The sequence below is a fragment of the Procambarus clarkii genome, chromosome 19 (assembly GCF_040958095.1).
Source record: "Procambarus clarkii isolate CNS0578487 chromosome 19, FALCON_Pclarkii_2.0, whole genome shotgun sequence".
NCBI classification, from domain to species: Eukaryota; Metazoa; Arthropoda; class Malacostraca; order Decapoda; family Cambaridae; genus Procambarus; species Procambarus clarkii.
Window position 1 is genome coordinate 33806107 of NC_091168.1, and position 15842 is coordinate 33821948.

General features: G+C 39.7%; 1 protein-coding gene across 1 annotated transcript; it reads right to left on the reverse strand.

The window, feature by feature from the left end:
* Positions 1–2270: 2270 nt before the first annotated feature.
* Positions 2271–11785, reverse strand: LOC123757417 (uncharacterized). Its single transcript, XM_045740968.2, has 2 exons — positions 11357–11785; positions 2271–2615 (listed from the first exon to the last, which is right to left on the reverse strand). Exons 1-2 carry the CDS (start codon positions 11678–11680, stop codon positions 2415–2417), a joined length of 525 nt encoding a protein of 174 aa, XP_045596924.1. The 5' UTR covers positions 11681–11785; the 3' UTR covers positions 2271–2414.
* Between the last annotated feature and the right edge of the window lie 4057 nt (positions 11786–15842).

Here is a 15842-nt window from a genome sequence, read left to right on the forward strand (position 1 = left end):
AATTATTACCTAACCTATAATATAGGTTAAGTAATAATTGTAATTACGAAGCAATAAGATGCTTATCTTAAGATACTAACAAGGTTAGGTAAGGTCGGTGTTTTCTATGAATCTTTTTAAGGGTATCTATTATGTTTAGTATATCACCTATGCACGTAGTTAATAAGTCAATATTGACTTTACGAATTTGCGAGAACGGGGTCCGAGCCAAGGGATACCACCTGCTAGGGAGGCCGAGCGCTGGCCAGTGCTGGAGGGGGTACGTAGTCCCCAACAGGGATCTCCCGTTTTAACAGGGGGAGTCCTACCTCTTACACTCTCCCACACTGGTACAAAGACCTTTCTCCCTTACGCCGCAGCCTGGACACCCAACCACCCCCCAAGGGCAGCCCCTCCAGCGAGAGGTCTTGACCGGGACAAGATCCCTACGGGTGTACACCTGGACACGTTCAACACCCTGAGGGAGGACAGGGGCCACAAGGCAACCCTCACCTGTCCCAGGAGTCGTACGTGAGGCTCTCACCAGGACAAGTCGACACTACGATAAGTGTACTCAATTTACTGATCTTAACACTTTTCTGGTGATAAACAATAGAATTTGTACTTAAAAATACCTTTATTAAATAATTTTGGCCAGTTTAACAAGTTTATATTAAATGTCAAATATTTACACTTGTGTTGAAGCTAAAAGAACCAAGTTATGCTAAAACTTAAGAAATACCGATATATTTAATTGTATAATGTCCACTCAAATTATTCTTGCTGGTTGATCAATAAACTGTTTTGACCTTTATAATTCTCCAGGTCATTAGACTAAGTAATAGCAGTTCTAATTGTTTGGCGCTTGGCAACAAGTCATTGGTTTGAACCGTACATCATTTTAGAGACCTTCCTGCTAATATTATGGATAATTTGATTATAATCTGGAGCCATTTTAGGATATAAAGTATTTAACAATTGAATTATTCTAATCGCGCGAAGCGTTATCGGGACAATTTGAATAACTTTTTTGGTCTAACTATACAGTGAGAAGTTACTGTAATACTACAAGTTTGTAAATAACACCAAAGCAATGATTATGACGGGCAGATCTCCAATTCAGTTTCTGTAGCCTCAGAAGTAACATTAGATATTTAATATTTACAACCGCAGCAAACTAGTAGTCATATTTAGGATAAAAGCATACGCGAATTTGTGTAAATGTTACTTTCCACATTTAACGGAACAAATCTTTAAATAATTATCGAACGAAAGCACCAAGCCGAGTAGCCTACGTAGCGCCATCAGTCTCGCTGGATATTCATAAAGGAGCTAAACATCACAGTATGCCAATACGAGAAAAGGACAAACCGAGTAATATGAAAATGCATCAGATTCAAAGATTCCTAGAATTGTACATTCAAAATAATATCTACAAAGAATATAATCATTTGTATTTAATCGAAGCTAGGGACAAACTAATTTATTAACAAGTGCAGCAGTGTTGCATTAAAAGTTAAATACATTAAGGGTGTAATAATTAAAATTGGACATTTCAATGGCAGTGTCGTGGATGGGTCCTGCTGCTACCATCCAAGATACAGTTCAGGATTAAGGCGGTCCTCGGGAACGACACGCAGCACGACACTGACCATGTAGCGCCTTCAGAACCTGCATGTTGTAGGGACATTATTACTGCTGCTGCTGCTGCTGACTATTGCTTCAGTTTACCCCTAATTCCACCCAAAATCCTGACCGCAAGAGTTGGTGGTCCCCCCCCCCCCCCAACATACCCATACAGCGAGGGGTAGGGGACCCATCCCCCATACACATCCCGTGAGTGCCGTATAGGGAGCAGTTTACAATCAATTTGCTGCGTGGTTATTGATGTATACATCAAGAGTGAACAAAGTATATTACCCTGTGGGCGTCCATTATTAAATGGGAGTGCGGGAGATGTATCATCGTCCACAGACTGGTGCCCCTACACCGAGGCAAGATTTACTTTAGTTTAGCTTCTATTGGTAGAAACCCATTTAATTGGACTATATAGCGTTATGAAGTGGCTACTTTATTACCAAATACATAATAAACACTTTAATCACCCATTTAGTGGGTGCTAAACTTCAGCAGTGGCAGGGGAAACACACCTTTACCCATTTCCAGGTTCATACACAGTACCCCGTCATGAATGATCTGGGACAACCTACATCATTACAGTATACTTGGAAAATGAAAATTCTGTACAGCGTCTATCATATCCTACATTTTAGGAAAATTCAAGAACAAAATATCATTAAAATATTTATATTTATACTGCAAAAATAGGCAATAAAAACTTTAAGGCAAAACGTATCACAGTATGACGACACGCAAAAGAGGCGGTCAGTAGCGGCCGAGAAGAGTGGCGCTGGGACTTGGTAAGGGAGTGTAGCTCAGTAAGGAAGCGTAGCACAGTAAGGGTAGTAGAGGTTCTCCGCCTCACGGAAGCCGGTCATTCCCGGGTTGATGCTGGGATTGCCGAACTCTACATAGCCTCTCAGCCCGTCGACCAGCCAGTTGCCGGCCTGACGAAGAGCTCCGCGCAGGCGGACGCCAGCCTCCACCACCGCGTCCTTCATACCACTCTTCATCACCTGTGGAACGGAAGTTTGATGTGAATGATGCAACCTATCCACCAAGAACAGTCTGTAGCTACTGCCGTTTTAGATCCATCTACTCTGAACAAAGTTTCAAGGAGCACGGGCTATGCGAGCTTATAATGGACTATCTGTAGCCAAATTGAACTGGTACAGGTACTTTAATCAGATGAAAATTAAGCCTTGTTATTCTAATATACAAACTACCAGATGAAACATCCTAGGAATTCCAAACTAGGAATTGTCTGCACTTATTCAGAATTAAATGTGGTTTAAGTTTCTGCTGTATTGTGCCTACCAATTTTTTGTCAACTACCATTCAAGCTGTCATTGCAATCAATCTCTGCTACCTATGTGCTTTAATATACTGTACCTACAATTTTCTCTCATCTTTTTTTCATTTCATGTAATGTTATTTTTTTGTCTATAATTTTTGCAAGTATTTATCTCCTTAAAATTTTCTTAGATTAAGGACCTGCCCGAAACGCTGCGCGTGCTAGTGGCTTTACAAGACTAATTACCATATTTGTATCCTCACATTCCTTATGTACATTTTTATATGCATAAATAAAATAAGTAAATAAATAAGTTTACATTATTGTAAATCAGTCCTTCCAGACATTAGATTACGGCATGATTTTACTAACTTTCTAAGCTAGCTAAATTTAATATTTAGCTTTAGAGAACAGCATTTTTATTCATTAAAAAGAAAAAAATTAGACAGTGAGGCCAGTGGCTTAGTCGTTGTGACTATTAGGTTACAGCTCACAGGCTTGTCACTTATGACTCATTAATTCAGCCTCAACTTTAAATGATGATATTTTTCCCATTTATCATTAAACATTTAATTTAAACCAGTATTAATTGCTATATTTCTTTTGAGTACAGACTCGGCTGGTACTCTGCAGACCCTAATTTCCTAAACTTAAGTAAAGGCTTTAATGTCCCTAAATCTACTCTGGTAGAAGGTTAATGCTAATTGTGACTATTGGCCATTTCTTCAACAGTGTCACCTTAGCTAATTTGTGAGCAGTTAAGACTGCTCATTTGTGAACAGGTTAGGCTACAGTGGTATAACCCTCTAGGTATAACTAGGCACATAACTTTAATCTTTTATGTGTGAACAGTAGAGTCTGCTCGTTTTAAGCATGTTAAGTTAGTGCTGTAACCTTCGAGGCATAACTGATCACAGCAACTCTAAGTGTTAATTTTGTTTATCATGTTGAGAATCTTAAGGTTGCTAGAAAAAATTTAACTTACTACGACCAATCTTTCTTGGAAGGCATTTTGTAACTGATTATCCCAACCTGTGTGTTTCACAGTTTATAGTTTTGTTACATGTTCACTTAGACTATTGCAAGTCTTCCATTTTTCCTTGTGCTAAAGACACTTCAAAAATCTTTTCTAAGGTTGCTTAAGGGCAGAAGCAAAGACGTGGCCCCAAACAAAACTGATGCAACACTGCAAGTGGAAATTTCTTTAAGTGGATTAATAAAATTCTATTTCAGAGAAACTGAAATGCGGTCTTGTGAAGACTAATCTTAGGTTTTTTTTTTTTTTTTTTTTTTTTTTGGGGGGGGGGGGGGGGGCTTATCTTTGGCACCAGTTCACATTTTACTTTTACTGTGGGATTTTCAGGTATGGAAGTTTCTTTACGATTTCATCTTCCCGAGAGATTCCTAGGGTGCTAGAATTTTCTAGCTTTGTTTTACATTAGAGTAGCTAGTGTGGTCAATTATTACTGTCTTAGAATAATTCTGGGTCTACAATGGGGGTCAGTGGCATGGTCGCTGCGACTTGCAACTGTTAGGCTGCTGGCCACATTATCCCCTAGACCCATAGAAACATCCCGGCTAATATTAATTGTACCAGACTCAATCTGGGTTTATTTAATCAGTTTTTTCTTTATGCTTGTTGCTGGAGAATTTTATTCAGTAGAGTTTAAATTTCTATTAATATCAATTGTTATCAGGCATAGGCTTTTTCAGGTTTATAACTGAACCTGTCAGTAGACAGTCTACTGATCTGAGCAGATTCATGCCCCTGTTGCTTAGTTCGACCAGTAATAAACTGGTAGTAGTCTGCCCCTACTAGTAGATTTATTCTGGCGAGGCGGATAGACGTTATCGCTAGTCAGCCACTAACTCCATTTTTCCATAGTAATCTAGCCGTGTTCCCTAGACCCTTAACAGTTAGGTCAAATGGGATATGATCGACTACTATGGCCTGAAAATGTCTGACATAACCGTCTAAGAGTACTAGTGGTTGGACTACTGCGTATTCTTGGGGTCCTCTATCATGAACCCTGACAGGTTAAATTCAACCTGTGTTACCGATTTTAGTTTAAGTGCCTCTGCTGCTTTCTGTGTGATTAAAATTTTCTGGGACCCTCGAGCGAATAGGCCACGAATGGCGATCTTGGCTCCTTTATCCCTGACTAGGAGTTGGGCAGTGGGCAATGTTGCATTAACTTGCAATGTCTGATTGTACGCTGTGGTTTTCTCGCACCTTGCAGCACTGTACTTTTGTATATTTTTTTTATCTCTTACCCTGGTGTTTGAATATTTTGGTTCAACATTTGTACAGTGTAGCACGATGCTGGCTCCATTGACGCCTATTGCAGGTGTTCAGTGGGGGTCTCACAGCTGTGAGTCACCTGGTACATCTGTGTAGCTGTTCGAGTCTTGACTTTGGATAATTTTTACAGTTAGAGAATGTTCTTTATGGCAAAACAGGCATAACCCTCAGCCTACAGCATGTTTAAGGGTCACCGGTTTAGGTGAAACAGTAACAAGGTTTCGAGGGCTTTGCTACTTTCATGTACTTACTGCTTTGTTTCTTCAACTTTGGTTTGAAAGTTTTTGGTCGTTTCTTTGGAGTACTTTTTGTACCTTTAGGTCTAATCAGTTTAACCTGTGAATGTTAGATTGCTTGTTAGTACCCTTATTACCCAATGACTAACTGAACCTTTTAAAGTATTGTGTGTAGGTATTTTTTCTGTAGATTTAGCATAGGCTTTAAATGTCTGGTCTGTCTTATTCACGACTGAACGCAAACCCTTCTATGATAACCTGCACGGTCAGGATGGTGTTATTTTGATTCTAATATAACTCTTAGCACCTTTGACAATTTTCTTTGCATGACAATTTTAATCATCCACTGATCAGTGGGCTGATCCACTTCACTGCTGAATGATTTTAGCAGTGACTAGTTTTAGGCTAAAGGCTTGCAAGGAGTCGACCTATTGATCTGGCTGGGTTAAGTCCAGTAACTGGTGCACGAGATTTATGATAGCCTTTTCTCTTGTCAGCATTTTCTCTTAGACTTTGATAGCTTCATTAGTGCTATCATTATCACCATTATTTCTAGGGGGTTAGAGTGATTAGGACTATCACTATTTTGGTTTAAATAGTCTGGTTTAGCTTCATCTTTAATTTCAGCTTTATCTTCAGCCTCAGCTTTACTTTCCTCTGTTCACCTTTGAGGCATAATGATTCAGTAGCCTCATGTATCGAGTTCTCCGAATCGATAGAATGTGGATAACTTTTCTGAAAACTATTCAGGTTGTTAGTGTATCATTGGGTAAAGCTGTGTTGGATGAGGCTGTAGAGAATGAGGTTTTTACCTCTATTATTGATCCAGTGTAAGGACCTAACTTAAGAGTATCCTCATTGATTTTGCTCATTTTATCTGACGAGCTGGATGCTTTCCTTTGTGGGGGTTTACTATGAAGAGTTCCAACCCAGCAGGAATATTTTCTCTTGCTAGCACCTTGTTATAACGATTTAACCTGGCCTGAATTTCGTCTTCATAGTTGGCAAGGTCAGATTCGATTAAATCCATTTCATCTGTCAGTTACTGACAAGGAGCTCTTTTCTATAAAACTTCATTTTTACTAGTTCGATTTTTTTGGCTAGCCACTTTGAGATTCCTAGCCTCATGATATCAACTGGATCCACTTCTATCTAGTTATCATTTGTTGAGTAGCCTTGTCAAGTGACTTTTGGCCTCAAAATTCTTCGTCTTTTCTGGTGTAGCCATATTGACTATGGGTTAGATTCTTATAGGGCTTATATATGGCTGTTATTGACAGCTGTAGTAGTTTCTCATACGTGGAGCAGGTATGGTTATTTATAGCGTTTTAAGCAGTAATCTGCCATGGTCTGGTGTTGGGCTTAAGGCCTCCACCTGTGAAAGGTTAGAGACAACCACAGGTGCTTACTCTCCAACCAGCAACAATACCTAGACCCTCGCGATGCTCAGGACTAAGGTAATCTATTGACAAGTTTTATACATACACCACCTTGTATGCCACTGCTACCAGGGAGAAAATATAAACACCAAAACTACTGCATACTTAGACTTCCTGTTAGAAGACAAGCGTGGTCTATCTACAGTGCAGAACCCACTGCTCCAGCAAGGTAATTACGGACCCTGTAGCCGTAAGATCAAAAGCCATCTTAACTGGACAAAAGATGCTTCTAGTATGCATCTACTTTAATTACGACCATAATAATCAAGATTTCTTTCAGCCAGAGACTTCGGAGCAGACTGTCACACCAATGTTGAAGATGGGAAGCTTATTAGTCTCAACTCCCACCCGCCCCTCATAGGACAACTAGTATACTTATCTAGTATGAAACCCTGAACAGTTTACCAACTAATGGGGTATTTATTTACTGCCAAGTGAATAGAACCATCAGGAGACGGTAACCCCATCTGTCCTTCCACGAGTATCTTTCCAATTTGGAACGTTTTAAATTATTTGGTTCCCATAGAAGCCAAGTAATAGGGGTATGGGACACTAGGAAGAAGTTAAACCAGCTGTTTAACCAATTAATCCGTATAAATAACCAGGAACAAAGTGAAACTTGACAATTTCTTGAAGTCGTACTGGTTCCTCACAAGAAAAAAAATCACTTATTAAAATCCTCAGATTAGGCAAAATTGTAATTGTCAATAAAGATGTTAATTATTTTTATTACTCGAGTAGCTTAACCCTGAGCTAAGCGAGACTAAGTCCAACCCCCCCCCCCATGGTATGCACAAGATGCGTGACGTAACAGACCAGTTTTATTCATGCCCAGTTTAATATTCTGAGCGGGACAAGGGTCGGTGAGTACAGTATTTCGGTCTGAGAAGAGTATACAGGGGAATTGGAGTAATCTGGAGGTAGGAGGGGGGGGGGGTAACTCATTTCTAATAAAGTTAAGAACCAACCATGGTTCCCAGACTGGGGGCCGTGGCCCTTTAAATATGTAGGGGCCCTAAGTTGAGGCAGTGTACAGGTTACCGGGGGGGGGGGGGGTGTCCAGCAAGTGGATATGTTGCTACAAAATTGTTCAATACCTAGTGTAGGGGCCATTTAGGCCTATGAAAAAATCTGCAGTGACTGCAAAGAGTTAAGGAACAACTGGGCTAGAGGTTTATTACCGTTTCCACCCCCGAGTAAACCAACAAAGCTACGAGAGATCCTTAGTGGCCCCAAAATACAAGAATTTTGACATTAAGGAAAAGAACTACTGCAGAGACTAAGTTACCACACTTTATCAAAGTCACCGAGCGAAGCAACTCTTAGCTAGAGCATCACTGCCCCCACCTCCAGAGTTAAGGAAACCCACGGCGTTAAGACTTTCAACGGCAGGCGGTTAAAGCCTAGTACCTCCCCTCTCCTAATTTGGCCACGGGGTTGAATTTAGTTATATTATGATTAAAAATAATTTTCCATTTCTGGGGGAAGAACTTAAAAGTTCACCGAACAAGAAAGGCGATTCAAAACAGATCAGTGGACTATTCGCCTGCATCTCGCTATTTACCAGTCAACATTTACTATATTCACAATTGTCATGCTAAGACTTGCTCTATAGTAACTTAAAAGGGCCATAATATTTATGTTTCCATGCATCTGCCTCCACAGGTTAGTTTCTTGCACGACGAGGAACTTCAAAATAACATCGTTAAACTGTTGGCGCCCTAAATCCCTTTGTAAAGAGTGCTACAGGACGCACTTCAGCAGACTTCAAGGTTTATAGAATTCCGTAATTTAGACCGAGCCATAATAAGTTAAATTATGCTAATAATTAGCTCTTACAAATTTGCGTGCCGTTCAAGAACTTCACGAGTGCTTTGAAAAGCTAAACCTCAGCAGCAAGCTCTAATTGCTCGTTGACCAGAGCGTTAATCTACCAACCACGCTCAAACCCTTGCAGCTCCCTCGCTGGTCAAATTGCGATAATTTACACCTTTAATCCAGGTCTTTACAAGTCTTAGCACAATTGATCTAGCTACATTAATATAACTAGTAAATTCACTAGATTTGGGGGTTAGGCTCGAGACCATTGTAGGCCTTACCATTTCACTACCGTCCACAGGATGCGGCCGCGTAAGTGAATACAATTTAAGTACAAAATATCTATATCCAATCTCATTTAATCCATGGGATAACCGATTAAATCTGTTTATATAAACACCCAAAATACTGTACTATTGTACTGTGATCAGATTGATAACGTCGCCGTGACTTTATAAATTGCTCTAAAAACTTTAGTAAATTTATCTACCGAGTTTGCAATATTAGACTTGTCCCACAATACAAGTTGGTCGTTGACTGGGTTAGCAAGACGGTTCCTTTCGCCTATTTACCATACTGAGTAAAGGATCGTTAAAAGCCATAACCACATTCTTCAAAACTATGGAAAATTATTGCCGTAAAATACGCCATTTAGTAAATTTTGCTTTCCCCAATAGTTTCGCACAAAAGTAAGGAAAGATTAATATAATTACCCGTTATCAATTACGTCACTACTAAAAATTACGTAATTGATGACTAAATGACTGTACAGATGACAAACCCGACTAAATTAAAACTAATGCAATTAAATTTTAGCGACTTTCACAAGCTTCGTGCACCCAATTAATACAACTTACGGTTCCAATTTTAACAACTTTGCCTTAAGACTACCAAAAACCAATAATGCGCAGTTTCGGGCATGTGGCGCATCTGTCCCAAGAGGTTAACGAAGCCGCAGGCGACTTTGTGCAGCTTGCCAAGAGCGTAAACTTAATGCGGGCTTCAGTGACTACAGCCCACTACTGGGGGGGGGGTGCACTTCATTGATATAATCTGTATAACCATATAGAAATAGATATATATACTACTATAAACTGACTACGTGCCGTATTAACATTTCTGCTAGTTCGTCAATAAGCAGGTAGTGGTCTTTATCTTCCCGAGGCCGATAGCTTTGGTGATGGGTTTCGGACGTTAATGTAATAACTAGCTCGCCGGCAGCAGGCAATCTGGCAGCACGTCCTCCAAAAATGGGGTGGTAAATGTAAGGAGACAAATTAGTGCAATTATGTACTGTTCATAGCAGTTAGGAATTTTACTTATTTTCACTTAGTATTAAATCATACTGTCAAATATATTGTGAATATTTGAGTTTACCTGAAAAACTGAATAGAAAACCACGACCTCACCTAACCGTCTTAGTTTATGAAGATAATTTTATTGTTTCTTAATTACAATCGGCTATAGGTTAAGTACTATTGATATTACAGTTTTATAGAACTAATAAAACAAAATTAAAATATATCAATAAATTGTAAACTCAGGATCTTAAAATTTTGTATACAATCTATATCTTAATAAAGCTGAAAAAAAAATTCCTGATATTTAAAACTTGTGTATTGCAAAGTGAAATTGAAAACGTCCTAAATTTCAGAGTCTTAACAGAAAACGAGAATTAAATCGGGGGAGGGAGTTGGGTAAATGTAACAGCCCCATAAAGTGCAATTATGCACCGTTTATGATGGTAAGAGTACTTATTTCACTTAATTTTAGTTTTTAATCGTACTGTCAATTCGGAGGATGGGTTGCAGCCTGGCTTTAGGAGGGGGGGGGGGGGAGGTGGCAAGAATTGTTGCTTACCAACATGAAGGTTCTTGTTGCTCAATCCTCCTGATAAGATCAGACATTTTGCATGTGGACATTTTTACATATATAGACGTAATAGACAAGCGGAATTTAGTACCCATTTATTTTAGTTAGGGAAAAAGCTAAAAGCCACAACAATATTTTCCTAGGTCTAATACTGCACACGCGCTATTAGTCCTCAAACAGTGTAATTGATCTACATTGGTTAAGTTAATGTTCCACTAGCAATTTGAAAAGTTTGTCCAAATTTAAGATAAAAGTTTACTTTCTTTTACGTCCATATTTGTACACTTAAAATATTACTAAATACTTCAGTTTTGCGAGGATGGCCTGGAGTGAGAGATGGCTATAATTATACAACTTTGCAAAGGAAGTAGAGTAAACATCCCAAAATTTCTCAAGTGTCCATATCCGCTCACTACAAGATACAACTCTGACGAGCTTACGGGCTCACCATAGCCCGTGCTACTTTGAACGTGTTCCGAGTAGCTGAATCTAGAACATCTGACGAGCCCTTCAAGATCTTGCGCAAGTGATCCATAGGGGAAGAGAAAAAAAAAAAAAAAAAAAAAAAAAAAAAAGTTAATTTTTTTTTTTCCAAGTGTAGAGCGGTTTAAATTCACGCCACAAGTCCCAAAGTTTTAAAAAGACATTCAACGAGCAGTATCCCCATAGCGTCTGTATGTATACTGTACACTAGTCTACCCCATGTTCAGGATTGAGGTACACCGTCAAGTATGGAACGAACATTACAAATGTCGATTGACTGACAAACTAAAAAGTTAAAGAACCATTTCCTCACCTGTGGCTGAGAGGGGTGGAGCCGGCTCCTCCGCCGTGACAGCAGCCACGTCTCCTCATTTGTAACGTGTCCAGAGCCCACACTCAACAAGCGGGTCAGTCGATTCTTCATACTGTTCCGTGCACTCTGATCGTCAAAGTCGTAACTCAATCTTCTCCATTTCCCTTCCTTTCGACTCTTCATGACATGCTTCACCTTCCGTACATCAAACGTAAAATAATCCGCGATATCTTTGACGGAAGGTGATCGTTCACTACACTCCACCGTAGGAGATTCAAGCGCGTTTGCAAGATAGCGTACATTGGATACAACAGCTTCCGCCATGACGTTAGTTAAATAATTTAAAAACTCAACTTCTGAAAGCAGTTCTTTGGCTGAACCACACACAACGCGACCAGACGAGGTACTGAGAGCCGTTCCGCTCGCCTAATGCGTGGTAAGACTGCTGACCCGGTGTTTCAGGCTGCCAACTGTAGACCTCGAGGCAGTGAATCAACACATAATTGCCGATTACTTGTTCTAGCTGATAAGGGCGCCATAAGCTATCTTAGTATGTTTATTATTTTGCGTTTCATTTTGAGTCAAACTGCGAGCGTATTATCGCTGTATATTATCATTATACAACTTAATATACATAATTGTTTCGTATGATTCTGAATTAGATTTGGGTTAGTTGCTGTACATAAAACCTATTAAGTCTGGAGAGCAATTAAGGCCACTTACTGACCAACCTGAAAGTATACTTTAACCTTATAGATATTTAGGACGAAAGTAAACTCTCAGTGTATATATATATATATATATATATATATATATATATATATATATATATATATATATATATATATATATATATATATATATATATATATATATACACCGAGGAGCGGAAGGTGCGCCTCTCTATGTATAAATTATATATTGCTTACGTATCAGCCAAAAAAATAAAAATAATTTACAATATGGTTGTAGGTCAACAAATGCAATATATATATATTCGGTGAGTAAAATGAGTGTACTTTGATCTTGGACTATGATGAGGACAAAATTATACTTGATGATTGGACTTTAATAATACTTCAGAGAGTTGGTAGGCCTGGAGCTCAACTCCAAGCCTAAACCACACTGGTTCAAGTTCAAGTAAGTTTATTGAGAAAAAGTAAGTACATCTCAAAAGGATAGAGTAGCTTAGGCTGTTTCTACCCTCGTCTATATAAGGGGCTCACAACAACCCGTCCTCTTAAAAAGAACGTCACTTTTGGCTCGTATGCGCGATATGGCTAAATTTGGACGTAATTTGAAATGAAATCCACTCACAAAAGTGACGTTCTGTTCCGTTTTCTATTTGAGCCGTCCGGCGTACGCGCAGAGGTTATAAGAGGACACTTTAAATTAACGTTTTTCATAACGTTTTGAAACTTTATGAGAATTTCCTGCCCACCTAACCTATCAGAGGACCCTTAACTTACTGTTGTTGAAAAAAAAAATCCCAAATTTATTTTCATATTTTTTTCAATTTCAAATTACGTCCAAATTCGGCCATACGGGCAAACGGCCAAAAGCGACGTTCTTTTTAAGAGGACAGGTTGCTCACAAACCATATAGTATTACGGGCTACTCATGCCCGTGCCACCTCTTGGGTGGCTTAATCTTTATCAATCACCATACGGACACTATTATTAATCACTTGGGAGCCACTTAGTAGCATGTCTTTGCACCTTGTACATACAATGCCTTAAACGCTATGCGTATTAGTGGCTTTAGGTATTGTATGTACTAGCTCTATCTATAAATCCAACATTATGTTTGTAACTCTGCATCTATGTATGTACTTTTCCTAAATAAAATATTATTATTATTATTATTATTATTATTATTATTATCATTTTTATTATTATTTTACATTCCAATGGTAATCACATGGCATACTGTGATATCTCTTATTGATTATGGTACCCCTGTCATTTCTTGTTTTGGTGAAGGCAGATTAAACAAGTTGGAGAAGGTACAAAATAAAGCTATGAGAATAATTATTCTCATAGCCCAATAAATACTATTTCTGAAATGCAGACGAGGAGTCACAATAACGTGGCTGAAATATGTTGACCAAACCACACACTAGAAAGTGAAGGGACGACGACGTTTCGGTCCGTCCTGGACCATTCTCATATTGATTGTGACCATTCTCACAATCGACTTGAGAATGGTCCAGGACGGACCGAAACGTCGTCGTCCCTTCACTTTCTAGTGTGTGGTTTGGTCAACATTACCGAGATAATGATGATATGATTAAACTTACAGAGTATTTGGGATAGAATTTCAGAGATAAATGAAGCTTCGACGATTAGACTAATGAGAGGCGAGGGAGCTAATGAATTAATCCTCTCACTTCAAATGGCAGGAAGAAATGAATAATGCATGTGAAAGCATAACAAGATCCCTATGTCTTAATGTTACAAAGCATGATGTCCTTCAAGAATGTATTTCATTGCCAAAGAAACAATTAACATTAACATGGGAGGAATATAAAGTAGATGCAGTAATTTTTCCCTATATGTTCCCAGACCCTTAACTTTGCTGGGGTTTGTCAATTCATTGATAATCGACATCGCCTTGTCCACAGCCTCCCCACATTGTAAGTGACTGATTGGGCAGAAATATGGTCTTAGTCAGAGACTCCCAACATTTTGAAATTTCTTCTTGCTCAGCACTTGTACACATCCACCTACCATCAAAGGTTGATGGTAACTATTCTTAACAATGTCTTCAAATTGTTTTTTTGTAAACCATTTTTACTGAGCTTCTCCGTCAACATTTTCCACCACACTGGGTTGAACACTGCCATCGTTAGTGGTAGTTCATTTTTCTGAGGCTTCCATCCGTGATACGCCAACCTCTGCCTTACTTTCTTCCCCCTCCGTTTCACTCCCTACTTCACATCATCTGTTTGCCATAGCTAATTTTTTCTAGAGCTTCAATCTTCTTGTCCAACTTTTTGAGGTATTCCAAGATTTGTGTTCCGACCGCAGAAACCACAACGCTGCCCTGTACCTCATCCCCACTAGGATACACTTTTTCGGATTCGTTGCTTACTGCCACTAGGCTATCCTTAATCGTCGCCGTGCCTTTCTCCCTTAAGTTGGTCACATAGGCAATCGTTGTCTTTCCCTGTTTCTTCCTTGTTCAGACTGTACGATCTTGCCTTCGGAGCTTCGTTTACCCTGCTTAAGGGTGCCGACTTGGAATCTCTCACACGGGGTTTCATGGGGACAGAGAGAGGAATCAGCATTGTGGATGCCTCGACAATTGCAGCAAGTTTTTTGACACAAGAAACAAATTTTTGTCCTGTGTCAATCCTAACTCAACACTGTCGCGAGTCATGCTTCTTACCACATACCAACATCTGGGGTCAAACCTTTCCAAGCAATATGTCCCCAACGAGAACACTTCATGCATAATGTAGGCTCCTCAATATATTTTGCCACCTTCCTGTATCCAAGTCCTTGAACAAAAAGTCTTTCCGGAGCCTCATCCTTTAACAAGGCAACAATCTGACTTTTTTCACAATGTTTATCTTAGCTCACACAACACTCTCATTGTTGGGATGAAGAAATTCAGGATCCAAGTATGTCGGATACTTAAAAACGAAAACTTTAGTGTAAATTATTCTCTCTTCAGGAGTAACCAAAACAATATTCTTAAATCCGTCTGCCGTTAGATGTTCCACTGCCTCTTGTGTCCCAACTGTTGTGCAGGGCCGGTGAACACCCTCCTTAAATAATAGGTCATATTTACCAAATTCCTTGACCAATTGAACGGGTCCACTCCAGCTTCTGATGAAAAGTTTGTTGACATGTCGAGGGAAATAACAGCCGCTTCCATCCATTAATCTGTGCCACTTGCTGTATGTGGTCCTGTTCAAGTTCAAGTTCAAGTATGTTTATTGAGACAAGAAAGAAATACATCTCAAAGGGAATGTGGTCTTGTTGCATCCTTCTGGTGAGATTTTCCTGCTGAGTTTGTATAGAACTTTGTAACCCAGGTCTCCATCTGCCGTCAATCACAACACTTCTTCATCACTCTTCGTATCACTGAACTCTCTGCGCACAGTTACCCGTTTGTTTCTCCTGGTCATTGTTACCTGAAGTGACCAGGAATCGTCTTGTCCATCCCCCGGGAAAGTCACTGGTTCACACGTTCACAGCTTTCTCACCACACCGGAGGGGGAGCTACACCCCGGATTACCACCACGATAAATAACTTGGAAACCAAAACGGCGTTGCAATAAGCTTTCTTGGTTTATAATTCCGTCTTGCCAACACTATGCATGTGTCTGCTGGAACACCCTGCAGGTGTCTGCTGGAACACCCTGCAGGTGTCTGCTGGAACACCCTGCATGTGTCTGCTGGAACACCCTGCAGGTGTCTGCTGGAACACCCTGCAGGTGTCTGCTGGAACACCCTGCATGTGTCTGCTGGAACACCCT